The 26259-nt window shown below is 41.7% G+C and overlaps 1 protein-coding gene across 5 annotated transcripts in view; it reads right to left on the bottom strand.

Moving 5' to 3' along the window:
- nin (ninein (GSK3B interacting protein)) overlaps window positions 1–26259 on the bottom strand; it is a 51752-nt gene that overhangs the window by 6000 nt on the left and 19493 nt on the right. For all 5 annotated transcript variants that reach the window (XM_060926198.1, XM_060926199.1, XM_060926200.1 and 2 more), the window contains exons 6-23: window positions 20673–20845; window positions 20452–20595; window positions 20155–20316; window positions 14527–14663; window positions 14145–14285; window positions 13844–14018; window positions 13166–13276; window positions 12935–13024; window positions 12709–12847; window positions 11964–12085; window positions 10105–11483; window positions 4470–4565; window positions 4314–4383; window positions 3524–3622; window positions 3324–3437; window positions 3089–3235; window positions 2692–2850; window positions 2468–2608 (exon numbers count right to left, since the gene is read on the bottom strand). In XM_060926198.1, the coding sequence (XP_060782181.1) occupies window positions 2468–2608; window positions 2692–2850; window positions 3089–3235; window positions 3324–3437; window positions 3524–3622; window positions 4314–4383; window positions 4470–4565; window positions 10105–11483; window positions 11964–12085; window positions 12709–12847; window positions 12935–13024; window positions 13166–13276; window positions 13844–14018; window positions 14145–14285; window positions 14527–14663; window positions 20155–20316; window positions 20452–20595; window positions 20673–20845 (3599 nt within the window). The remainder of the gene's footprint in view (window positions 1–2467; window positions 2609–2691; window positions 2851–3088; window positions 3236–3323; window positions 3438–3523; window positions 3623–4313; window positions 4384–4469; window positions 4566–10104; window positions 11484–11963; window positions 12086–12708; window positions 12848–12934; window positions 13025–13165; window positions 13277–13843; window positions 14019–14144; window positions 14286–14526; window positions 14664–20154; window positions 20317–20451; window positions 20596–20672; window positions 20846–26259) is intronic.

The following is a 26259-nucleotide window of genomic DNA, read 5'->3' as shown; positions in this document are numbered from 1 at the left end:
TCTGAGAAAACCCATGAAGTCATTATGGCAAAAAGTTGTCCCACCCCCCATTTAGAAGATCATGGGGGAAGCCATGGCCTAATGGTTAGAGAAGCAGCTTTGGGACCAAAGGGTCATAAGTTCAATTCCCTGGACCAGCAGGAATAGCTGACATGCCCTTGAGCAAGGTACCCAACCCCCTACTGCTCCCCAGGCTGCTCTGGGCATGTTGTGTACATCGCTCTGGATAAGAATGTCTGCTAAATGCCTGTAATGTAACATTTCAGCTTTAAGAAAACGTAGCTATATTTCACCAAAATGACACAAAAATGTTTTAATTTACTGGTTAATCTTGTCTAAGCTAAGTCTAAAATTTGGGTAGTCAAATTTCCTCACACAGGGAACATCAGACTTTTATCAAGCTGTTGGATAGCTTCATGTCAAAGTAAAACAGATTATGGCTAAATGCCGAGACATTTCCATGATGCTCCTGTACCATGGCTGGAATGGAACTTCTAAATGCAATTTACTCCCTTTAAAATGCTATAAAATGTGTTACTTCTAGTTGAGGTAGATACAAAAAGGTACACAGTAGAAAATGTTGGGAATAGTTTTATCAGGCTGCTACACACATACAATATGTGGAGTAAAGCCTGCAATATACACCAAGTAACTTTAAAAACGCACATTGATAAAACAGCACTTCAGGAAGCATGGCAGGCGATCCCACAGAGGCAGATCAATGGTCTGATAAGGTCTATGCCACGAAGAGTGAACGCCTTGTTGCAAGCAAACGGAGGTCATACACGATACTGAACTTGTAATTTCGTGAACACGGACCAACTGTCACTTTGAATTTTTTTATTGTGAATTAATTCTTGAGTTTGACAATAAATGTCCTTTATCGATGTTTCAAGATGTGTGTGCATTACATACAATATCATAAACTTCAAATATATGCATGGATCTAAAGTGATATCGTGTTGAATTCCATTGTGCGTTTTTAAAGTTACTTAGTATACATTGCCTTGCCCCCCCAAAAAAACCCAAACAACCACTGTAATAAGATTTAATACTCAAGACCCTTTGATTGGATAAGTACTGCAGTGATGATTATGTTTCAGCTGGCAATTCTTAAACAACCATGTCATATCCCATGGTTGTGGAAAAGATGTTATTGTGTTTCAGAAGGGTCAAATTATTGGACTGTATCAAGCAAAGAAAACTAAGGAGATTGCTGAAATTACTGGAACTGGGTTAAGAACCATCCAACACATTATTAAAACCTGGAAGGATCGTGGTGAACAGTCAACTCTGCGGAAGAAATGTGGTCGGGAAAAAAAAAAAAAAAAAAGGTCTTGACTGACTGTGATTGGAGGTCACTTAAACGCCTGAAGTCAAATCTTTTATATTTAAAAAAAAAAAAACAAAAACAAAAAAAAAACCCACTGCCAGTAGAACTTATGGCTGTGTTGAATAGTGGAAGTAAGAGCATTTACACATGCAGAGTGTAATGGGAATTCACAGGATTGGGAGTGAACTGCTGTGTGGCCCGAAGAAAACCACTTGGTAGTGAGGCTAATTGGAAGAAAAGGCTTCAATTTGCAATAAAGACTGGACTCTAGAGCAACGGAAAAAGGTCATGTGGTCTGAGGAGTCCAGATTTACCCTATTCCTGAGTGAAGTATGGATCAGGGTAAGAAGAGAAGTGCATGAATCGATGCACCCATCATGCATAGTGGCCACAGTACAAGCCTCTGGAGGCAGCGTGATGATCTGGGGTTGCTTCAGATGGTCAGGTCAAGGCTCAGCAATGTTATGGGGCAATAAAATGAAGTCAGCAGACATCCTGAATGTACTGAATAACCTGGATATTGAAGGTTATCCCATCAATAATAATAATAATAATAATAATAATAATAATAATAATTATTCACCCTGATGACACAGGCATATTCCAGGATGACAATGCCAAGATTCATCGAGCTCAATTAGTGGAGTAAAAAAAAAAAAAAAAAAAAAAAAAAAAAAGGTGTTTCAGGGAAGCACGAGGAAACATTTTCACACACGAATTGGCCACAACGGAGTCCTGACCTTAACCCCATTGAAAGTCTTTGATGTGTTGGAGAAGATTTTAGAGAGTGGTTTGATTCTCCTGTCACCAATACTAGATCTCAGCAAATAATTAATGCAACTCTGGATAGAAATAAATGTTGCGACTTTGCATAAGGTTGTTGAAACAATGCGACGGTGAAAACGTGCCATAATTAAAGCTAAAAGTTGTCCAACAAAATATAGTGCAAGACTTTTTTTGGCCAGGCAGTGTACAACATAGCCTATAATACATATATAACTGTATGCAGCGTCTAATGTTAAATTGTATGAAGCACTTATTGAAGAATCAGTTTTTCTTGTTCAACTGGTGCAGTGTACCTATACATACTAGGATGTACAATGTTATACAGTATGTGCTTGTACAGTACATTACTTTGTTGTGTAGCTGTGTTTGCAGAGCCTCTATCTCTCGTTTAAGAGCTGATCTTTCCTGCTCTGCCGTCTTGGCCAGGCTTGCCTGGTTCTGCTGCTTCTGCTGTTTCACACTCAACACCAGCGCCTCCAGCTGTCGAGCCTGAGAAACATGAATAACAAGGTTTACAAAAACAAGATATGTTACTGCATTAGAGTGACCTCAAAGCATGTAGGATCTCAGACCTTCTCCCGTGCAGAGCTGAGCTCTAGCCGTGCATCACTGATCTCTCGCTGCAGCCTTTGATTTTCTTCACGCAGCAAACTCAGCTCTGCTTCCATCAGACCAGACAGCTCTGCCCATACACGCTTCCCCTGGTGCAAGCTAACTGGGACACCAGGCATCTCCACCACACGACAATGAGTCAGGGAGGGAAGAAAAACAAATAACAAAAGAAAAAAAAAAAAAGACAACTAATTACATGTGTTTTATCACTGTACTTGTACAGTATAGTACAAAGCTAGACATTGAGACCTTATTATAAGGATATTATAAAGTTCCATCTGAAAATTCAGGAATTTAACATAATGACCCACAAAGTTCTGACCCTCAATAAGGTCAAAGCTTTGCCCAATTCTCTACCTTTTCATTGGCATTCTGAAGCTGTTTATGCAGTGAGATCACTTCCTGTTTGAGTGTCTCTCGCTCTTGTTGGGTGATGCGCAGGTCCGATTTCAGACGAGCATTCTGCTGAGTAAGCCCTTGCAGTGTAGAATCCAATGCTTGAACCTAAAAGAGAAACGGGAAACAGTAAATTCTCAGTATGGATTTCAATTCTCGGGATAAAATGCTGAACTGTACATATTGATGTTCTTGCCTTCTCCTGTGCCTTGATCATTTGTGTACGTAATGCTTGGTTGTGTTTGTCTGCCATCTGTCTCTCATGCAAGAGCTGAGCCAGCTGGGTTTCTGCTGAACGAAGCTGAGCCATCTGCACACAGATCATAGATTTGTTTAGAGAAACATTAACATCAGAACCCATTTGTGCAACATCTTAAAAAAAAAAAAAAAATGCACCTTTTCCACACAGCGGTTTAGTTCTACTCGTAGAAGCTTCTTCTCCTCTTCCAGCTTTTCAGTTCTGCTTACAGATCCTGCACAATCTCCTTCTTCCGTCTGTATAAAGTGTTTATTGGAAGAAAATGATAAACATGAGTAAAGTTTAATGGGTAGCGCTAAAACGATGGCCCAATGGGTATACATTTCATACTCCACATTCTTACTGATTCCAGAGAAGGCATTAAACACGTTACATAAAATGTATAAGATATTCCACTTTTGGAAAGTAGCATTTCCTGTCTCTTACCCTTTCCTCAATCATTAATCATTTTTTTAATAACCTTGTGCACTTCTTGTGCCTTGTGGCCTCTTACCAGCAGCCATGAAGAGAACCCGAGTTGCCCAAGTTGTCATGGCAATAAAAAGACGCCGCCATCCCTCGCCCCTGATCATATTCTGTTTCCAGACCAACAGAGCTTTAGATCAGCCATAGCAATGTCATCTTTAATGCCCTTGCTCTCACCTCACTCTTTTCATTGGAAGAACCATTTCCATGATAGAGGCTCACTTCCTCAAGACTATGCTGAAGTGTCTTAACACTGACTGCATGTTTTGTATTCTGCTGTGACAAAGCATTGTTTTCCTTCTCTAGCTGCTTTCCACGACGACGCAGCTCATAAATCTGGACAGAACAGTACTTGACTTGTTACTACATACAGGACATTATGCCAGCTGATTAAGGCATAGAGTGCACACAGATTGCATTGCACAACAAATTACGCATCGATGTCCATTTCTGTATGCTCACCTGCCTCTTCAAACCATCAGCCATCTTCTGAGCAGCATTTTTCTCCTTCCGGAAGTGTTCCACTTTCAGGCTACAGGTAGGCATGTAGTAATAGTGTTAGCCAACAGGCCTTTAAACAAACAAACGTACTGTGTATAGAGTGAACTTAATCCTTACAGCAACTCTTGCTGCTTCTCTTTCAGATCTTCTCGCAGTTCTGCGAGATTCTGTCTCAAAAGGAGGTTTTCCTCAGCCAGACGTCCAGCTTCACTCCTACAGAGGTACCAAAATCTGCATTACTGCTAAAATTGCACAACATTTACTTAACTACAGGAATACTTCATGCAACAATACTAATATTGGGAATGAAAGCCAAGGGCTCGACTCGCGTTTGGTTAAAATCATAACTGGTCTCTAGTGGCTGCAACATTTCTTTATTAAGGGCTTTAAAGTTCACATAGTTCTATCCAGATGTAATATGTTAGCATTTACAATTCTCAGCCAGTGTGTGTAATTAATAAGATAAGATTACACACAGCAGATCAAAGATCTACTGGCCGTGTTCATCCCATAGAGCCATTTGTTGCTGCCAAGTAAACTCTGAATTCAAGTGGGGTCAGTGGAGGAACTACTTCCACAGTGGAGGCAGGCCACAAAGGAAATAGAGCTACGAGCACAGGGCAGATAGCAGGAATAGGCGCAACAGGATGTGTGTAGGAAGGCAAGATTTCTCTCCTCGTCAGCCAACTAGAAATGGAAATTTAAAAAGAGTACCCATGTTCTTGTATCTTCTTGATCCTGAGGGACTTTTCCTGCAGGTGAGTAAATGCAGACTACAGACAAGGGTTCTGTTCATCAAACTCCAAGCAGCAGTCTTCCAGCTCCCGTACTGTGGCGATCTTCACCCCCAGCTGGAAGCTGAGGTCCTGAAAAGGAGTCATCTGAGAAGCCTACAGATATAGATTCATCCTATTCTTGCAGCGTCAGAAGCACCTTATCCTAGTGTTCTAGATCGTGCACTGCCATGCTCAGCCTTGCATTCTCTTTATGCATGCCCATAATGTGCTTCAGCAGGCTTGACTGTTGCTCCTGGAACTTTTGGACAACGTATATATATTGTTCTCCATGTGTTGCACTCTTCTCTGCCATTTCATTTTCTGTTCTACCAGCTGCACATTCCCACAGATGCACTTTTTATAGTGCACCTGGAGCTCAGCAAGCTCCAACACCTTGATCTTCAATTCCATAGCATGGCCTGCCATAGCAATCAGGTCCATCCTAAGGTCATGACTCCTGACTGGTGGAGTGTGCCTCTATTCAGATCCAGCAGCAGCTCCAGCTCATCATTGTGCTGCTGCAAGTTAACCACCTGGTTCTGCAGTGAGAGGTTTTGCTTTACAGTGCTTCTGTACTGCTCTCGAAGCAGCTCCAACACACCACTTTGGCATTTGAACGGAACCGCTAATTGCCTGCAACTCCAGAATCTCTATAGCACACAAATCTGCACCATGTGATTTTTTTTTTTACTGTTCCTTTTTTAGCATGGGTCCACAATCAAGTGGTAGAACCTGGTGCTGAGAAGTGGCAGTACTGAAGTCATCAGTCTTGACAATGGTGGTGGTGTCCTCTTCAATATTTTCCTTGCGTTTCAAGACCTTGCTTTAGCGCCTCATGATGCAAAACTTCAGCTTGTGGAATTTAGACCAGAAGGAGGCCTGGGTCTGTGGTGTTTATGGTAACATTAGCATCTTTGAATCCTCTGGCTCTGCTAGAATTGTACTGAACTCTTTACTTATGCAAACTCTTACCAATTCTTTACCAACACTCCCACAGGATTAAACTCATCACTGCTCCACCTTGGAACCTCTTCATATGCCATCTCAACAGTATCTTTGGAGAATGTAGTACTTGTTCAGTTCAATATTTTGTGTACCTTCATCATTCTCCAGGTTATTCACTAGATCAACGTCTGCTATTTTAGAATCAGTTGAACCACAGATCTCTGCATCTTTTAGTCTCACCATATCCTTAGCCACAATGTTAATGATCCCAAAAGCAACCACCTTTTTGCTTGCTTTGGAGAACTACAGTATATGAGAATTCTGCTAACTAGAGTTTTGGTCTCTTCAGTAAAATATTAGTGTTGCTGCTAAAAGTCTGCAAATTCATAATCTGTGTCAAGTTCTGCGATTTTGTTCAACACCGATGACATCCAAGTTGTCAAAAGGAAAACCATCACCAAGGATTCTGCAACACTCTTGTCTTTCTACAACACTGCACAACAGCTCAGAGTTGCAAGGCTCATCTACTTCCTCAGTACTAGAAGTGTCAGCATCAGTAAAGCGGTCATTCTGCACCTTTTCAGTACCATCTGTATTACTACCTCCTGGACAGGTGAGAATCTCACCACTGATTATTTTTAGCACCTGTGCATTGACAGGCTCTGCATTCTCAAAGTCCAATGTAAATTCCCCCAGTAGGGACAATTGTCTTTCAAGTTCCTCATACTGTGGTACTGGTTCTCTTCCAGAACATAAAAGCCTCTTGACTACTCTGCCATCGCATTATAATGGATATCATTAACCGTGAAATTGTCTGCTGATGGATCTTGAGGCTCAAATCAACTCTATGGAGAGATCAGGCAAAGAGAGATCCTGACCAATTTGCCAAGTTACTTTGACATCTAATGGCTTCTTTGACATCTAACGTCTCTTCTTCTTCATCTAGACTCCATCTGATGAACTAAGTGCTAGTTTTTCCTTTTCAGCCAAAAATGCTACTCTTTGTTGTTCTTGTTTCATTGACCTAGAGATACTGTTCTTTAGTTTCTCTTCCAGCTCAGCAACAGTGTCCTGCAGCTCTAGATGTTCATTGTGAAAGTCCTCCATAGCCTGGTGGAGATGTTCCATTTCTTCAGTCTTTCCTCTCAGCTCCTTTTGTTCTGTGACCAAGTCTCTCCTCTCATGCTGCTGTTTCTCAGCAAATGACAAGGTCTAAGCATGCTGTCTCTCCAAATCAAACAGGCGGTTCTGAAACTTTGCCCTCTCTCGGGCCAAGTCATCCAAAGCCTGTCTTAGTAACAGCTCAAGTTTAGCAGCTTTGTTTTCTGTCTGAACTAGCAAATGTACCTGCTGCAGTCTGTCAGAGTTCACAGCTAAACCCAGTCTCCTGGATTTGCAGAGCTAACAATATTCACCAGATTGCTCTGAAGCTGTAGTTTCTCTCCATTAGGGCATCCATATCGACTGTATGGCTATGTTCCAGCCTCTTTTACTTGTGTGAACTGTACAACTATCGTCTCCTTCTCCAACTGAATGCTGTGCTGCCTCCTGGTTGGTAGTTTCCAGTTCTGCCTCCCATCACACACAGTCTGCAGCACTTTTTGCTCCGGTAGTGATGTTCCAGGTTACAGAGAGCTGTCTGAAAATGCTTCAGCACCACTTCTGGTCACCAGAGAAACAGGCCTCTACGTCTCCATTTCTTTGAGCAAAGTGGTTCACAGACTCCTTCCTGTTCATGGCCAAGGTTTAACACTCAAAATTCCTATTTACAGCATTGCCAGCCCACATACATAATAGTGCTTATCTATCAAACAGTATGGTTAGGCATGATGCAGTAATAAATATGCAATCACACAGTCATATTTCCTTTTACACCTCACCAGAGTACCAGCAGTAAAAAGATTAGTCAAATGCAACCAACTATTACAACCCCGATTCCAAAAAAGTTGGGACAAAGTACAAATTGTAAATAAAAACGGAATGCAATAATTTACAAATCTCAAAAAATGATATTGTATTCACAATAGAACATAGACAACATATCAAATGTCGAAAGTGAGACATTTTGAAATTTCATGCCAAATATTGGCTCATTTGAAATTTCATGACAGCAACACATCTCAAAAAAGTTGGGACAGGGGCAATAAGAGGCTGGAAAAGTTAAAGGTACAAAAAAGGAACAGCTGGAGGACCAAATTGCAACTCATTAGGTCAACTGGCAATAGGTCATTAACATGACTGGGTATAAAAAGAGCATCTTGGAGTGGCAGCGGCTCTCAGAAGTAAAGATGGGAAGAGGATCACCACTCCCCCTAATTCTGCGCCGACAAATAGTGGAGCAATATCAGAAAGGAGTTCGACAGTGTAAAATTGCAAAAAGTTTGAACATATCATCATCTACAGTGCATAATATCATCAAAAGATTCAGAGAATCTGGAAGAATCTCTGTGCGTAAGGGTCGAGGCCAGAAAACCATACTGGGTGCCCGTGATCTTCGGGCCCTTAGACGGCACTGCATCACATACAGGCATGCTTCTGTATTGGAAATCACAAAATGGGCTCAGGAATATTTCCAGAGAACATTATCTGTGAACACAATTCACCGTGCCATCCGCCATTGCCAGCTAAAACTCTATAGTTCAAAGAAGAAGCCGTATCTAAACATGATCCAGAAGCACAGACGTCTTCTCTGGGCCAAGGCTCATTTAAAATGGACTGTGGCAAAGTGGAAAACTGTTCTGTGGTCAGACAAATCAAAATTTGAAGTTCTTTATGGAAATCAGGGACGCCGTGTCATTCGGACTAAAGAGGAGAAAGACAACCCAAGTTATCAGCACTCAGTTCAGAAGCCTGCATCTCTGATGGTATGGGGTTGCATTAGTGCGTGTGGCATGGGCAGCTTACACATCTGGAAAGACACCATCAATGCTGAAAGGTATATCCAGGTTCTAGAGCAACATATGCTCCCATCCAGACGACGTCTCTTTCAGGGAAGACCTTGCATTTACCAACATGACAATGCCAAACCACATACTGCATCAATTACAGCATCATGGCTGCATAGAAGAAGGGTCCGGGTACTGAACTGGCCAGCCTGCAGTCCAGATCTTTCACCCATAGAAAACATTTGGTGCATCATAAAACGGAAGATACGACAAAAAAGACCCAAGACAGTTGAGCAACTAGAATCCTACATTAGACAAGAATGGGTTAACATTCCTATCCCTAAACTTGAGCAACTTGTCTCCTCAGTCCCCAGATGTTTACAGGCTGTTGTAAAGAGAAAAGGGGATGCCTCACAGTGGTAAACATGGCCTTGTCCCAACTTTTTTGAGATGTGTTGTTGTCGTCATGAAATTTAAAAATCACCTAATTTTTCTCTTTAAATGATACATTTTCTCAGTTTAAACATTTGATATGTCATCTATGTTCTATTCTGAATAAAATATGGAATTTTGAAACTTCCACATCATTGCATTCCATTTTTATTTACAATTTGTACTTTGTCCCAACTTTTTTGGAATCGGGGTTTTATTAGCTGCCACTAGAGTCAGACAACTGCTATTTTAGGGAAACAAACCACCTTACCCAATTATACTAATTTTTCTGCAGGACGATACAGCCAAGTAAAATTTAGTACGAGTGTCTGAAAGCTGCGTGCAATGGCCATAGCTTTCAGCTTCTTTTTAAAAATAATGTCTTTTGCAAATGCTGAACAAAGACCGTAAAATCAGAGCTTGAAACGTTGATATAAAGGTTTGTTGTTTCCCATCAAAGCTGTAACTTTTAGAGGTATTGTCTGAGAAATTATTATGCAGTAGAAACTGACAGGCACTTGACACTAGGGTACTGTCTGGTGGTGGAAACAAAAAACAAAACCCCTTACATTTATCAAAATGTTAGAGGTATAGTAAAATGGCATGAGCTATTATTACAACCCTTGTGTGGTTTTTATATACAATTATACATTTAAAAGCAAAGATTATTAAAAATCAAGCAGGTGATGTTCACAACCTAGTGGTTTGTGTTACCTCTCCTTATCGATGTCTGTGCGAAGTTTCTCCAGGATGCAGCTCAGCATCTTGCTCTCCTCACCATATTTCACAGTCAGCTCCTGCATGGCCTCCCTTTGTGCGCCTTTCATTTGGCCCCGTTGTTCTTCTAGGACTTTTCGCCACCTCCTTTCTTGCTCCTCTCCCTCTGCCTGAAACTGTGCTCTCAGCTCCTCCAGCCTGCCCTGCAGCACCTCCTCATGCTGCTCATGCAGCTGAACTCGTTCCCTTTCCCACTCCTCCATCATTCTACGCTCTTTGTCTTCCTCCTGGGCTTGTAGTCGCTCCCTTTCCTGCTGTAAACACTTCTGCAGCTCAGCATGATGTTGCTCTTGTAGAAGAGTGTACTCCTTTTCCCACTGCTCTCTGAGCCTCTTAGTGCTTTCCTCCTGCTCTTTCTGCAAACGTTCCAGCTCCTGAAGTGTTTTCCTACTGCTCTCCTCTAGTTGCTGCTTGTCCCACTCCCACTCTTCCCTGAGCCTCCTCTCTAATTTGATTTGCTCCTGCACCTCCTCATGCTGCTCATGCAATTGAGCTCGTTCTCTTTCCCACTCCATCATTCTACGCTCTTTGTCTTCCTCCTGGGCTTGTAGTCGCTCCCTTTCCTGCTGTAAACACTTCTGCAGCTCAGCACGATGTTGCGCTTGTAAAAGAATATGCTCCTTTTCCCACTGCTCCCTGAGCCTCTTACTGCTTTCCTCCTGCAAACGTTCCAGCTCCTGAAGCTTTTTCCTACTGCTCTCCTCTAGTTGCTGCTTGTCCCACTCCCACTCTTCCCTAAGCCTCCTCTCTAATTCGATTAGCTCCTGCTCAGCTCTCTGCTGCACCTCCTCTAACCGAACGGTCAGCACCTCCTCATGAACTTTTTCCATATGTTGCCTTTCTTTCTCCAACACTTCAGAAAGCATCCTCTCTGCCTCCCCATTCTGCTTCTGAAGACTGGCCTTGAGCGTCTCCTTGTAGTGCAGTTCCATTCGGTTTAGCTCCTCTGCATGAGCCCAGCTCAGCTCTTCTTTGTCCCGTGCTCTGCTCTCCTCTGCTCCTCTCTCTCGCTCCTCCATCACCCAAAGCTGCTCCTCCAGTTTCTCTGCATGGATCCTGGCATCCTGCACCTCCTGGCTGAGGGAACCAACCTGCTGTTGGTAAACATGTAGTTCAGCACGCTCGACACTCTGCTGAGCCTCCATGCGGAGTTTCTCCTGCTCAAGTTGCGCCTGCAAATCCCGAGCTCGCTTCAGTGCTTCATTCAATTCTTCCTTCAGAGACTTCACTTCCTGTTGGTGCTGTAATGACAACAGACGACTCTCCTCCTCAAGAGAGGTCTTTTGTTCTTCCAGCCTGTGATCACACTTGTTCACCTGCAGAAAAACAATATAAGCTTACCTTTTTTAGGTACAACAAAAAAAGTACATTTTCAACAATATACCCCTCAAACTGGGTTTATTTTACTTCATTTAATTATGTGGAGTGTGAAACAAAAAGTAATTTGCATGAAAGGACCCTAAGGAGCATTTTCTGCCTTCAAGCGCCCAGATATTTAACACTTTTTGTACAAATACTTATACTGAACCCAACCAATATGTGGAAACTAATCAGTAATAACAAGGCATGGAGGCATGGGGGTGGTGGTGTCTACATTAGAAATTACTGAACTGATTGGGGACTGGTGCAATGAAATGAAAGCTCTTCATTAAACAAAAATTTCTCACACACACACACCTCATGGAAAGAATGAAAGCCATTAATAGCGCACACAAAAGATGCTGTAAGCATACTACACTTAATTTTGTGTGTGTGTGTGTGTGTGTGTGTGTGAGAATATCCTGTCTGAGGCTGACCGTGGAATCTAGCTGCACTCTCATGTCCTCCAGCTCTCTGATGTGTTGCTCTTTCAACTGCTCCAGCATCATCTCTGCTTCCAGACTCATGTTAAACGGCTGCCCTTCTTCAGAACCTAGGCCTTCAGGCAGACGAACACACACACACACACGTTTCTGCCACAGTGACCAATCTTACAAAACTGGGATATAGGCACATGTACAGGCAGGTGACTATTTAATTGAAAAACCAACACAAAATATCTTAGTAGCATGATGGGTCTCCATGAACTACTAGACAGCTGCAGAACTGTTGCCAAGAACTGTACAAGAGGGATGAACACTTTTCTTCCAAAAGATATTTTCTCAATCAAGGGATTTTTGATGATAGTTTAGACGCTGTCCAACATGCCGCTCAAAAGTCTCCCATTAGGCATTCATTTAAGTTGTGGTGACTATGAAGGTTATAGAATATGACTTGCATCATTTTCATGCTCATCAAACCATTCAGTGAGCCCTCATACCCTGTGGATGGGGACGGTGTCATCCTGGACCCTACCCATGACAGGATGACTTGTTTCTTTTTTATGTGCAAACAACAACAACGAATTTATTTGCAGGGATTTTTCCCTTGGGATAAGTGGACCAAAACCACATCAAGAAATATCAGCACAGCATAACAGGGCCAGTTTTTTTTTTTTTTAAGAATTTGTCACCCAGCTATGTGCATTTGTGTAATCAGTGCATAAGAGAAAAGAAGAATCACCTTGGTCCGACTCTGTGCCAGGACTCTTGCTGTCCAGCTCATCAGACAGACAGGGTCTGAGGGAGGTCTGCGGGGCATGGCTTAAAACACGAAATTCCTCTAACTGAGCCTGCAACTCATCTATACGATCCTGCAGCTCCTAAGCAACACGTAGAACAAAGTATTAACACAAAATAAGGCACAGATAGAAAGACCAAAAGAGAAAAAGGAAAACAGAGGTTCTAACCCGACACTGATCCTCATAGCTGTTGCGCAGCTGCCTGAGACGTTCCTCCTGCTGATAGAACTCGGCATTGCTCAGGTCCAAATCACCAAACTATATATGCGCACATAAGCAAGCAAACAAACAGGGGGGAATAAATTTTTCCTACCTGCTTCCAAATACAGAGCTACTAAGAAAAAAAAAAAAAACTAAGGTGATTAGCTAAAGCATTAGCGCGAGTGTGGTGTCCAGTACCTTCTCCTTGAGAACATTGTCGAGGTTTTTCTGCAGTTTACTTAACTGGGCCTCCGCTTCAATCAGCTGCTCTGCGCTGTCTAGCAGCTCGGCCTCCAAGCGCCCATTTTCCTAAACACCCAGTGCATTAATATTCATACAATGATAACTAATCCTACAAATCAAACCAACAATGCAATAATAGAAACATCATGAACAATAAGAAATGAGTACCATAAGCCATTATTTTCCATCTATACACAATGTGTTCTATTGTACTTTTAGGGAAGTACTGACAGAACTTAATTTGCAAATTTGTAAAAGTTCAGGAACACTAAAGGACTGGCGATCCAGGGAGTCAATAGGGAATCCAAGAGTATATGGAGACAACAGTACATAAGACACTTGAAGCATAGTAATACAAGCCTAGATATCCAGCTCCAAGCAAAACTGGGCATGAGGTGGGATGAGACAGCCCTGGAGCTGTGAGAAGGTCACCAAACAATAGACATGGTTACTGAGGGATTGCTGTGATAATGTGTTTCCTGCACAAGGTGCTCTCAAAAACCACAGGATCGGTGGCGACATCAAGTGAGCATTGTATTACCATTTATTAAAAACAAACACCTGGACCATCCAGCAGAATCAAACAAGTACTTGGTTTGGGAAAAACATCAGCGATCACGGTTACCCTAATACCTTAATAGTCAGAGCGAGGCGTTCTCTGAGGAACGTCTCCTCCTCTTTGATCCTACTGATTTCCTGTTCCAGTTCTTCTCTCTGCTGATTGGCCTGTTGCTGTACAAGTTCCACCTCTTTGCTCAGCTCCGCCCTCAGAGCCACCACACGATCCTTATGCTCCTGCTCCAACTTCCTATAACATAGCATTGGCAACCAAGGAACAAGTTATGGGTCAGCACATAAGACACAGAGGGAGTAAGGTTACTGCATGTTTAAGTTTAAAGGTGAAAGGTCACAGCAGGATGAGACTGAGGTTTACCGCAGGTTAAGATCGTTGATGCGTTCGATGGTGGAGTGATGTTCATCCACCTCAGAGGCCAGCTGGGACTTGAGCTTCTCTGCTTTTTCCAAATCAGAGTGAAGCTTCTCTTTCTCCCTGAGCTCCAGATCCACACGCTCACTAGCTCAAATATAGGAAACACAAACATGTACGTTTATTTCCTTGATGCCCCTCATTATTAGATACACCAATTACACAGATACACCATTTTTCAGCAAATCCAGGTGAACAGGGTTAACTTGCTACTGCAGCATATATTTGAAACAAACAAACAAACAAACAAACAAACAAAACAAAGTATGCAGGAATACTTAAGATATTTGAATGTTAAGCACCCAGTGTGTGTTCTGAACAGACTCACAGGAGATATCGGATCTCAGCCTTAAAGCTCGCCAGTGCCACTTGGTGGACGGAGTTCTTTGTGACCATGAGCTCATTCTCCAGAGCTGCAGTCAGTTCACTCAGATTCACCTTTCCATCCAGGCAGAAATCCAGAGCCTATATAAAAATCACACACACACTTTGAAACCACATAGATTATTAGACAAATGGTCATATGCATAGGATATTATAGAATATCTTTTTTTTTTTTTTTTTGCAGGACATTGCCTTTACTTTGTATTATTTCTTCCACCTATTTATTTATAATTTGGCATTCATGGTGGACAGCAAAGAAAGAATTTCATTGTGCAAGAGGACATGTCCTTACTGTGCATGACAAACACTCTGAACTTGAATATTTTTCATTTGCAAATTGTCTTCAATTTTATTTACTGAATCTGTTTAGCATGCAAATGCAACCTAATATTAAGAAGACTAATTGCATACTGTCACATAGTAGTACTACACTACATTTTTAAGTTACCAAAACTTCAAGGTGAAAACTTTTGCTTTCTTAAGCAAACCAAATCAATTTCAGAGATTTTAGGTTATCAGCAATAATATTTTCTCGTCTTTGTACCCAAGATAATTTTTAAATTTTGTAGACAACAGCTTCATTTTAGAATTTTCTTTTTACATTTAAGCATCATTAACATACAGTTAAGCTGAATCCTGTATAAAACGTTCCCTTTAGGACCTGGGTGTTACAAAACCCATTACATTAAAACCTATGTAGTGAGCAATTACACTATAAAACATTTATGCCAGATGGAAGTGCAGTGGCTACGGCAGGGGGGCAGCCCCCCCCAAAAAAAATTATGTTTGGGGGGGGGGGGGGGGGGGGGGGGGGGCTGTGCCCCCCCCCCCCAAGTTACGATGGGAATCCTTTGGCTATTTACAAGGAAGAAAATGAGAGAGAGAGACAGAGAGAGAAAGAGAATAAACAGCCTGCAGTGCACCTTTGTTTTCCCTTATTAAATCCCGCTGCATCCCTTCATCCCCAGCAGCATCCGCAACATCTGAAAGAGCTTTCTCCACCTTGAAAAGGGCGTTGACATACCTTCAGTCTTCGATGACTTAACAACTGTACACTGCTACATGTACATAAAGATATCGTGGACACCATGGATTTGACCCCTATTGCTGCTGCCGCCGTCTTCTCGTCTTTCAATGACTAGAGAATGTGCTACTTTGGTTCCTTCAATTAAGCAAGGTACATTTGAATGTTGTACGTGTATTTACTCACATGTAAACACAGTAGAAAAGTGCCAAACCCATGGTAAGAGGCAGGGTTGATAGTGGAAAAAATTCCTGAGCCTGAACTTTTTTCCTTGCCCCAGAGGTGAATAGGGGTGGGGGTCCTATATGCGCGACACACTTTAAACACTTAACTTGTTGGCCCAGGTATATAAACAGCCTGTGTATAATCCTTATCCATCATTATTGCCAAGTGGCTCTTTTTAGATATTTTCATATGGTATGCATTATGACCCCAGTACTATTCAAGAAAACACGTACCATTTTCATTTCAATGTGTTCAGCGTTTAGATTGACATTAGTCCATCTTAGCACAATCTCTGGAGGTAAATGCTATACAGATTCTACAGCAATACCAAGATAGGTCAGTAAGTGGCTATAATACATCATCAAAGGGAATTATACACTAGGAATTGATTGGTAGCCATTAACTAAAGGACATGAAAAGGACAGATGTTCATTTTTCTTTAACAAATTTAATTGCAAAATATGCACCACTGAACTGAAAAGTCACAATAAATATGATGTACAACACAGTATGGGATGAACAAAAACATTTCACCCACCCTTTACTGCTTCTTTTCTGAACATATTTTTGTCCAAAATATGCAAATGGTACAAAATATGCAGCATTGAACTGAGAACCATAATAAATACTGTAAAAGACAGTACGGGATTAACAAAAACATTTCACCCACCCTTTACTGCTTCTTTTCTGAACATATTTTTGTCCAAAATAAGAACATGGTGCAAAATATGCAGCACTGAATTGAAAACCATAATAAATAAATATACTGTAAAAGAAAGTATAGGACTTACAAAAAACATTTCACCCACCCTTTACTGCTTCTTTTCTGAACATATTTTTGTCCAAAATAGGCAAATGGTGCAAAACATACAAAATTTTTTCACCAGTAGCATGCTCCTGGTTGCCGGAGCTTTTGACACCAGCTTCCATAGGGCTTTCCGTCAATACCCACATCCTCAATCCAAGCCCAGCGCCATTTATTCTTTATGCCTTTATCGATATCTTTAATATCTTCCCCTGGCTTCATAAACATAGCCATTACTTACGGTTTGCGTTTGCTAGCATGGGAAACAAATTAGCACAGCATGGGAACTCAAAACACATTCGCACGCGGACCGATAACTTGACTTGTATCCACTGTCTATGCTTGTATCACTCTATTTGGCAAAGACACAAGGCCCGCCCCTACCCTACTTCTGATTGGCTTATCGGCTAGGAGTCGCTGGGCGTTAAAGCTGCTCTCTGGCCTGCGAATTCCCTTTACTGTCTATCTGCGCATCTCAGAACGACACAGGACAATGGGCGAACTAGATTTTTTTTTTTTCCCCAGCCACGGTACGCCGGAAATCCGGCGTGGCGCTGGAACGCTATCACCCCTGGTAAGAGGGAGTTGTCCTCTTAATGATACCAAGTAGACGTAATTACGTTATAGTATCATTGGTTCTGTTTCATACAGAGAGAGGAGGGAAAGGAAAAAAAAAAACAAACCCCCCCCAGGGATGTGATTTGGGGCTGGTGAAATTATCTGAAAATTTTAGCCGAGGGTCTGGGGGCCGCAGGCCCCCAGCTGGTCCAGGGCAGTGCCCTGGTGGGGGGACAAGGGACGGCGAAGCCCCCCGAAGCTCCTGGGTTCTGGGGTTTTCTGACTTAAAAATTGTACTAAAATGGCAAGCAAACACACAAGAAAAAACTTGTCATGATTAACAAATTCAAGCCAATTTAATGGTCAACATGCAACTCTGAGCCCCTATAGTAAATTCAATGATTCTTAACTGACAAAAAGCCAAAACATGAAACCTAAAAATGTCATTCTAAATTAAATCATCTGCATTAGAATAAATAGAAAATTGTATAAGGAAAAACAAAATTTATACTTTCAATTACTGTAGAAGTTGAACATACCTAAATGTGCCTTTTCAAACAAACATGATGCAACATAAGAATTCATCCACCATTATTTATTAAACTCTATTGCTCCTGGTAGTCTCCCGGTTTGCTTCTTATGTATGGCAACTTCTAATATTTGATTAAGTTACTGCACACCCCATTTAGACAGGGTAACAGGATTGATTTTAAATTTTGAAATTAGCCATGCATAGACTACTTACCAAAACTGAAATTTTTAAGTAAATATTCTCAGATTCAGTTCATTCTGCCATCCATATAAAAGGTGAGAATATGTAGATCCTTGGCAACAAATTTCAATAATAGCTTTTGGGAGCATTTATTTTTGTTATGGTGATTAATCACGGTAACAGAACTGACACAAACCTCTGGGACAGGTACAAAAATAAACAAAAAATCGAAAAATATCTTTTCTTAATGGCATTTTCAATTTGTGTGACATCATATGTCCATTGTGGTTTCCACAGTCTTGTCGTTGAACATGAAAAAAAGTTTCAATTCCACCTTTGTCTAACATTAAGAATCATGTCTGGAAAAAAAAAAAAGTCTCTTTTCAGTGGAACAGCCATTTTTGCTCATTTTCGACCCTAAAATTTGCTATAAAATGCACATTTATGAACCAAAGTAGTCAAATTTTGAAATGCAAGGTAGAACTGATAATATTTTATCATACGAGACCATAAAAATTTTTTTAGAAATCTCAAAATGTAAACAAAACACGTCTGGACAAAAAAACAAAACACACCACGTTTTCTGTGAAATTGACGAACTGTACAGTGTTCACTCACTTGAGGATTTTTATATGCAAGAATAAAAATCACTTTCACTAAACAACATTCACAAAAAATGTGTTTGCAATTAATTGGGATCCACTGTTTATCATTTCAACCGCGCATCAGACCCTCGGCCAATTGAAAATGTCTTGCATGCACTTTTCTCCCTCATGAGAATTTTGAAAAGTTGGCAAGTATGTATTATTTGCACTAACATTTTAATATTGAATAAACAAATCAAAATTGTGTATAATTACCTTACATCCACGCTGTGGGAAAAGTTTTGAGCGAAAATTAAAACTAACTTGGAGTGAAAAAGGTGAAATAATCTGTGATGAAGTTGGCAGAGACTCTGAGGTAAAGTGAGAGGAGGCGGGAGGGGGGAGGGGTCAAGCATCACTGCCGCCTCACAGACTCACTTTCCCGGGTTAAACTCCCACCGCTCCCCCGCTCTCTAGCTTTTGTTTTGTTTTCACTGAGTAACCATTTTGATTTGTAAACTAGAGCCGTGATTTAAACTGCTGTTTCTTCGGACGTAACTAAAACAAACTGAAATAAAACCCGCCCCTTCTTTTCTCCTCAGAAGGTTTAGCCTCCGATGCTAACCTTTTCACCACAGCTTTCATAGCGTGCGCATGCACATCCAGGAAGCAACAGATGGCGCGAGGCCCCGTTGCCACGGCAACCTTCATCACTCCGTCGCACGTGCAGTGACGCCATCACCACTCACAGGCTTATTATGGGGAAAGAAATGAGCTGGGTTGTTTCTTCTTCTTCCCCATGTTTATTTACTTTAAAAAAACACACCAAACTGATGATCAGGTGCATCTTTACGCTCGATCACGGAGGCTGCCATCTTTCAACTCTTTGTTTGAAGCGAGCTTACGTACAGCTATCTAACAAGCGCATTCATTGGTTGTTACAGAGCGATGGGCCAATCACGTACCTCGTTTCATCTCAATGACGGAATTACTGAAAGTCGGAACGAATAGGATATGAATGCGGATTTTTGAGCGAAAAATCGGAAAAAATTTTTTTTTTTTAATTTTGAGGTGAAAAAAGCGGAATTCCGCGAATTCGCGGAAAAATCACATCCCTGCCCCCCCCATGGACGAAATGTACTCTAATAGAGAAATTAAACTTCGCTTTACTCCATCAAAATTTGCCTCTCTAAATGCGGGAAATCGCATTTTAGAGGGTTAAAAATTTCAAAACTTCCCGGGTATGCATGCCCCCAGATTTGGCATGCAACACGTCGCCCCCCCCCCCTCCAAAACTTCCTGCCGCCACCTCTGAAGTGCCATTTGAGAGTCAAATCAGAGAAAAGAATATCTATCAGTTGGAAAATGTACAAACTTGCATGTAATATTACATTTAAGATATATGCACTGTTGCTTTTTTATATTTAACTACAAAGCTGATGTGATTTTTTTTGATAATTAATACACAAGTAACAACATGCATTTACTTAGATTCTTTTCTCCACCAAGTCACACGAGTTCGGCAAGTGAAAGAAAACCATGGACTTTTAAACCATGTAATGTGATTAAAAGAAAAATGTGATTTTTCAGAAGACAGACAGATATGTAAATATTCAAAGAGAGTGTCATTAGACCTAGTGTGTGCGTGCGCATGTTGCACAAACCTGCAGGACTTCAGAGCTGTTCTCTACACCATCTTCTAGCCAGGCATCCAGAAGTAGCTCCACTGCTGTGTGTCCCGTTCCATCATCTAATTCAGAAAACAGCCGCAGTCCGATTGTACTGCTCATCACAGAGGCGATCCTGCGACCCATCTCATCAAAAGGCTGACCGACAGAAGGGATAGGGGAAGAAAAAAAAAAAAAAAAAGTGTTTTGAGTTGTATTTAACTAAATTATAGGAGTAATAAAAAGCTTCATAGTAGTGAACACTTGTGTAATTGTGCGGAACAGATGGGTTACCTGTGTTGAGTGATGTCTCTTTAGCTGTCTGTAAGGTGTTGAGGCAGAGGGAGTAGGTGGTTTGCTGTTGTTGTGGATGGAAGATATAAACTCCTGCACACTCACATTCTTCTCATCTGCAGACTGGAAGACATCCTCTCCTACCTAAAACACAAACACATGGCTCCATGAGCACAAACACACACATGCATGCATAAACGTGTCTGTATGTATGTGTGTACCTCCAAGTTGAGGTGCTGGCAGAGTGTGCGTAGTTGATGTATGGTAGCTTTGCCATCCAGGGGCAGTGAGAGCTGCTGGCAGGCACTGTACAGTCGGTCCTCCAGGTCACTGAGGGGTGCCATGCTTCCACGTGGCGTACCCGGTTCATCAGGGTTCCACAGGTGCAGCTGACCTACAAGCAAGCATGTGAGGTGGAAAAATGAAGTAATACATTTATAACATAGGTGTGCATATGAGACACCTAGATCAGGGGTTCCTAAACTTGTCCATCCCAAGGCCCCCCAAACAGCATTAGCTTCTGGCCAGGGACCCCCTTTGCAAACCCACAGACAATGCTACAAAATATGCAAAGAATCATCAACTTTTAGAATGTTTTCTCTTATTATTATTATTATTATTATTATTATTATTATTATTATTATAATAATAAAAGTTCAATTTATATAGCGCCTTTCACGAACCCAAGGACGCTTTACAAAAGAATTACCACCAAAAAAAAAAAAACTAGGAAGAATAGTGTGAGGTAAAGAGAAAGTTTTCAAGTTGGCTTTGAAGGAAGAGAGAGTGGAACAGTCACGAAGTGATTGTGGTAACGAGTTCCAAAGTTTAGGAGCAGCAACACTAAATGATCTGCCACCCATAGATATCAGTTTAAAACGTGGAACAGTCAGAAGTCCACAGACAGAAGATGATCTAAGGGAGCGGGAGGGACAGTACAAATGAATTAGCTCACAGAGATAGGAAGGAGCGAAACCATGAAGAGCTTTATAGATTAAAAGCAGGATTTTGTATTTGATCCGAGAGATAACTGGCAACCAGTGCAGTTGCTGTAAAACAGGAGTGATGTGAGCAGTGCGCTTGGTGAGTGTGAGGACTCTTGCTGCTGAGTTTTGGATGTACTGCAGGCGATTGAGCAATGCGGCAGGGAGACCATAAAAGAGAGAATTGCAATAATCAAGACGAGAAAAAATAAATGCATTGACCAACACATTAGCATCAGTTTCCAAGAGAAAAGGGCGGAGACGTGCAATATTGCAGAGGTGAAAGAAAGCATTCTTAGTAATTAGTTTAAGATGGGGTTCAAACGTAAGGGTGGAGTCAAAGATAACTCCAAGGTTTTTTATAACTTGGGAAGGATGAATAGACACACCATCAACATCAATAGTAAAACTGGAGAAATTCTGAACCTGTCTTTTGGTACCTACTAATAGAACCTCCATTTTGCCAGCATTGGGTTTAAGGCAGTTCTTATGCAGCCATTGCTTAAGGTCAGTGATGCAAGTCCTTAGCAGCTGAACAGAGGCTATGGAAGGGGTGACAGTGATGTAGATTTGAATATCATCAGCAGAACAATGAAAGTTAAGGCCATGGTTACGAATAATCTGGCCTATAGGAGAAACATAATATAAAAAGAAGGGGACCAAGGACAGAACCCTGAGGCACACCTTCAGCAACAGTAGCAGTGGATTTATGAACACCAATAGAAATAAACTGTTGCCTGTTTGCTAGATATGACTGAAACCAGGATAAAGCTAAGCCAGTAATACCAAAAGAAGATAGTCTGAAAATGAGTCTCTCATGATGTACGGTGTCAAAGGCAGCTGTGAGGTCCAAGAGAACAAGGACATTGAGATGACCAGCATCAGTTGAGAGCAGGAGGTCATTAACAACTCTTAAGAGAGCAGATTCAGTGCTATGCATATTGCAAAAGCCTGACTGAAAGGGTTCATAGAGATCATTATGAGCAAGGAAAGTATGAAGTTGAGAGGCTACAACTCTCTCCATTACTTTAGCTAAGAAAGGGAGATTTGAAATGGGTCTGTAATTGGACAGTGAAAGAGAATCTAGACCAGGTTTCTTTAGTATTGGTGTAACTGAAGCAGTTTTGAAGGAGATGGGAACAGTGCCTAAAGCAAAACACTGATTTATTCAATAATTGTTACATTTGTTTCACATAAGAATATTATTAACTAACGTTTTCAACACATTTTCGCACTGAACAATAAACTTTTCAACAAACTGTTGATAAGAACAACACAAAAGAAATCAAACCACTCTCAATTTTGTGCACGCGTGCATGTGCGCGCGCGCGCACGTGTGAGAGAGAGAGTGACAGATGGTTTACACTAGTGGGAGGGATGGGCTTGGTGGCTCCTACATAGTTTGTCAACCCTGGGCTTAATCTCCGTCAGTGCCATACGCATGTCATTGTCCACATGTAAACGTGCTCCATGTTTTTTAAAAGTTGAAAAGCCAGACTCACAAGTAGGTTGTTGCAAAAGGGAGAAGGCATTTCAATGCCCTGTCAGCCAAGCTGGGATAGTCCTTTCTTACATGTAGCCAGTAGTTAGACAGGGGAAGAGCCTAAAAGTCCATTTTTAAATCCCGAGTTTGTCATCTCAATCAGCTCCTCCTGTGACTAAGTCCAGACTAGAACCGACACTGGGGGCAAAGGGGTTCCTAACCCAGTTTAAATGTGTGTTTTCGAGGTCAGGGAAATAGTCTTTGAAATATCCTTGGAGGTGCTCCAGGTGGGACTGGATCAATGGAGAGACGGAGCCCAAATCATCACATGACAGCAGCTCCTGGTGAAGTAGTGGGAACATTTCTGCAACTCCCTCCTGGAGCTTGTTTGACCACAGCGTGATCTTTTTGGAAAAAGCACGCACTTTGTCTTGCACCTGGAGTATGTACGTGTCACGTCCTTGCATGCTTTGATTCAGTACATTTAGATGCTGGAAAATGTCTGACATGTATGCAAGTTTGCGGATCCAGGTTGCATCGGTGAACCGATCTGCCAGCTGATGCTTTTCATATGAGAGGAACTCTGCAACCTCCCTCCGCAGCTCATAGACACGGTTCAAAACTGCGCCCCGTGACACCCAGCGCACGTTCGAGTGAAGCAGCAGCCCTTCAAAATGAGCGCCCATCTCATTACAAAGCAGGGTAAACAAACAGTCTGTGTTTCATGGGACGGGCTTTAATAAAATTCACTACTTGTATAACCTCTATAACCTCCTGTAGTACCTGATTCAACTCGTTATCCATCCTTTTTGCAACCAGTGCCTCGCGATGGAGCATGCAGTGTGTGGCCACTACATGTGGGGCCTTCTGCTTAATGAGAGCGGTCACTCCACTGATCTTCCCGGTCATTGCTGCGGCTCCGTCCGAACACACCCCTACACAACGGGTCCAGTCCAATCCGTTAGATTCGATGTAATCGTCCAAAACTTGAAAAATGTCTTTCCCAGTAGTTCTTCTTTCAAGTGCTTTACAAAATAGTATTTCCTCCACAAATCTTTCCTGTGAAATAAATCTGATGTACACAAGCAGTTGGGCCTCAGTGGATAAATCTGTGCTCTCATCCAGCTGAAGTGTGACGTATTCGCTGGCTCTCACCTGCTCCAACAGCTGAGCAGATACGTCTTGAGCCATGTCACCAATCCGTCGGCTCACGGTGTTATCAGAGAGTGGGACAGCATTGTTTTTTTGGCAGCATCCTCACCAAGCAATTCTCGGACAATGTCTTTGGTGGCTGGTAAAATCAAATCCTCTCCAATTGAGTGAGGATTTTTTTAGCACGAGCAATGTGGTACGAGACTAAAAACGATGCCTTCAGGGCCCGCTCGGGGACAGTAGCTTGCTGGGTGAATGCAGGAGATTGCCTGACCAAATGCTCTTCTTTGCGTCTGAAGAAATCTACTGTTTTTTCGGCATCTGTCGGATGTTTTTGTACCAAGTGACGCTGAAGTTTCGAAGGTTTTAAGCACTCGTTTGACAGGGTCTCCAGACAGAGGACGCATTTCAGGCAATCATGGCCATTTTTCTGTATGGCTGTAAAGCCATACTTAAATGTATGCTGCCTCATATTTTCAGATTTTAGTTGGCCAGGACTACTTAGTTTTTTTTGGAGCAGTGTTCTCCACAGCAGGGCTGTTGGTTTCTTCCTTCGGTCTCTTCTTCAAAAACCTGTCCATTTTGCACTAGCAATACGCTAGCTTGAGGAGCAAAGCAGCTTGATAAATGGCGCAAACCGCACCGTCACAGGCAATCGGAGAGATGAGCATGGCAAACAATGTTTCAATATGTATTATTATTATTAATAATTATGTTATAATGATTAAAAAACTAATTACAATATATTTAATAATAATTTTAAAAAGTATATATATATTTTTGCAATTTTTTTGTTATCGTCCCTCCAACTTTGAGGCCCCCCTAGCGCCCCCTGGCAGCCCCCACTTTGAAAACCACTGACCTAGATAACCATGTATGTGCACCGCTCTGGTGGCTCAGATCATCCTGGAAGTACATTTAACCCATAGGCTTTTTTTGGGGGAGAATTTGGAAAGGGAGAATTAAGCTTGTTTTCTTTAAAAGATACATGACAAAGTTTGACTTTTGCAGAGAACATATTTATCTTAATATAATACATTTCATTTATAAACTTAAATAAATGAGCCATGCAGGTGAACATAGTTGAGAGCAAAAGTTTGCATCTTCGATGTCCCTCCTAGCGAAAACTGTTTCAAGAACCCAATACTGAAATTTTAACCCTGTACAGTGGTACTTGAAAGTTTGTGAACCCTTTAGAATTTTCTATTCTTGCATAAATATGACCCAAAATATCAAATTTTCACAAAGTCCGAAAAGTAGATAGAGAACCCAATTAAACAAATGAGACAAAAATATTACACTTGGTCATTTGTTTATTGAGGAAAATGATCCAATATCACATATCTGTGAGTGGCAAAAGTATGTGAACCTATATGATTAGCAGTTAATTTGAAGGTGAAATTAGAGTCAGGTGGGATGACAATCAGGTGGGAGTGGGCACCCTGTTTTATTTAAAGAACAGGGATCTATCAAAGTCTGATCTTCACAACACGTTTGTGGAAGTGGATCATGGCACGAACAAAGGAGATTTCTGAGGACCTCAGAAAAAGCATTGTTGATGCTCATCAGGCTGGAAAAGGTTACAAAACCATCTCGAGAGAGTTTGGACTCCACCAATCCACAGTCAGACAGATTGTGTACAAATAGAGGAAATTCAAGATCATTGTTACCCTCCCCAGGAGTGGTTAACCAACAAAGATCACTCCAAGAGCAAGGCGTGTAATAGTCAGCGAGGTCACAAAAGACCCCAGGGTAACTTCTAAGCTACTAAGCCCATGTTTACATTAGACCGTATCAGCGGATCATCAGATTAATGTTTTTAAAACGATTAGTGTGCACACAGCAACACCAATACACGATTTGCGTGCACATAGCAACGCCAATACACGGATACGCTCGGCTCCGCAGGCATCCTGCGCTCCAAATCACTCCGCCCTGAACAGCGAGTGCCCTCTGGAGGGTGCGCACTCCGGCCCTGCGCAGCTCACACAGCGCGCGAGTGAAGTGCACAAGCCACGATTCGGGACTGAGACGCTGTGTGTGTGATCCCAGCGCATATCACTTACTACTTGCAAGTGGAAGGATGGCAAGCCTAAAGACAATCATAACTACACAATGGGCAGTATTTGCATCAGTATTTGCAGTATTTTCATACTTTTATACTCTTTAATGAAAGGTGATACAAGGCGG

This window comes from Neoarius graeffei, chromosome 7 (genome assembly GCF_027579695.1).
Source record: "Neoarius graeffei isolate fNeoGra1 chromosome 7, fNeoGra1.pri, whole genome shotgun sequence".
Lineage (NCBI taxonomy): Eukaryota > Metazoa > Chordata > Actinopteri > Siluriformes > Ariidae > Neoarius > Neoarius graeffei.
The sequence above is the reverse complement of the archived record's forward strand: the minus strand, read 5'-3'. Positions and strand labels throughout refer to the sequence as shown.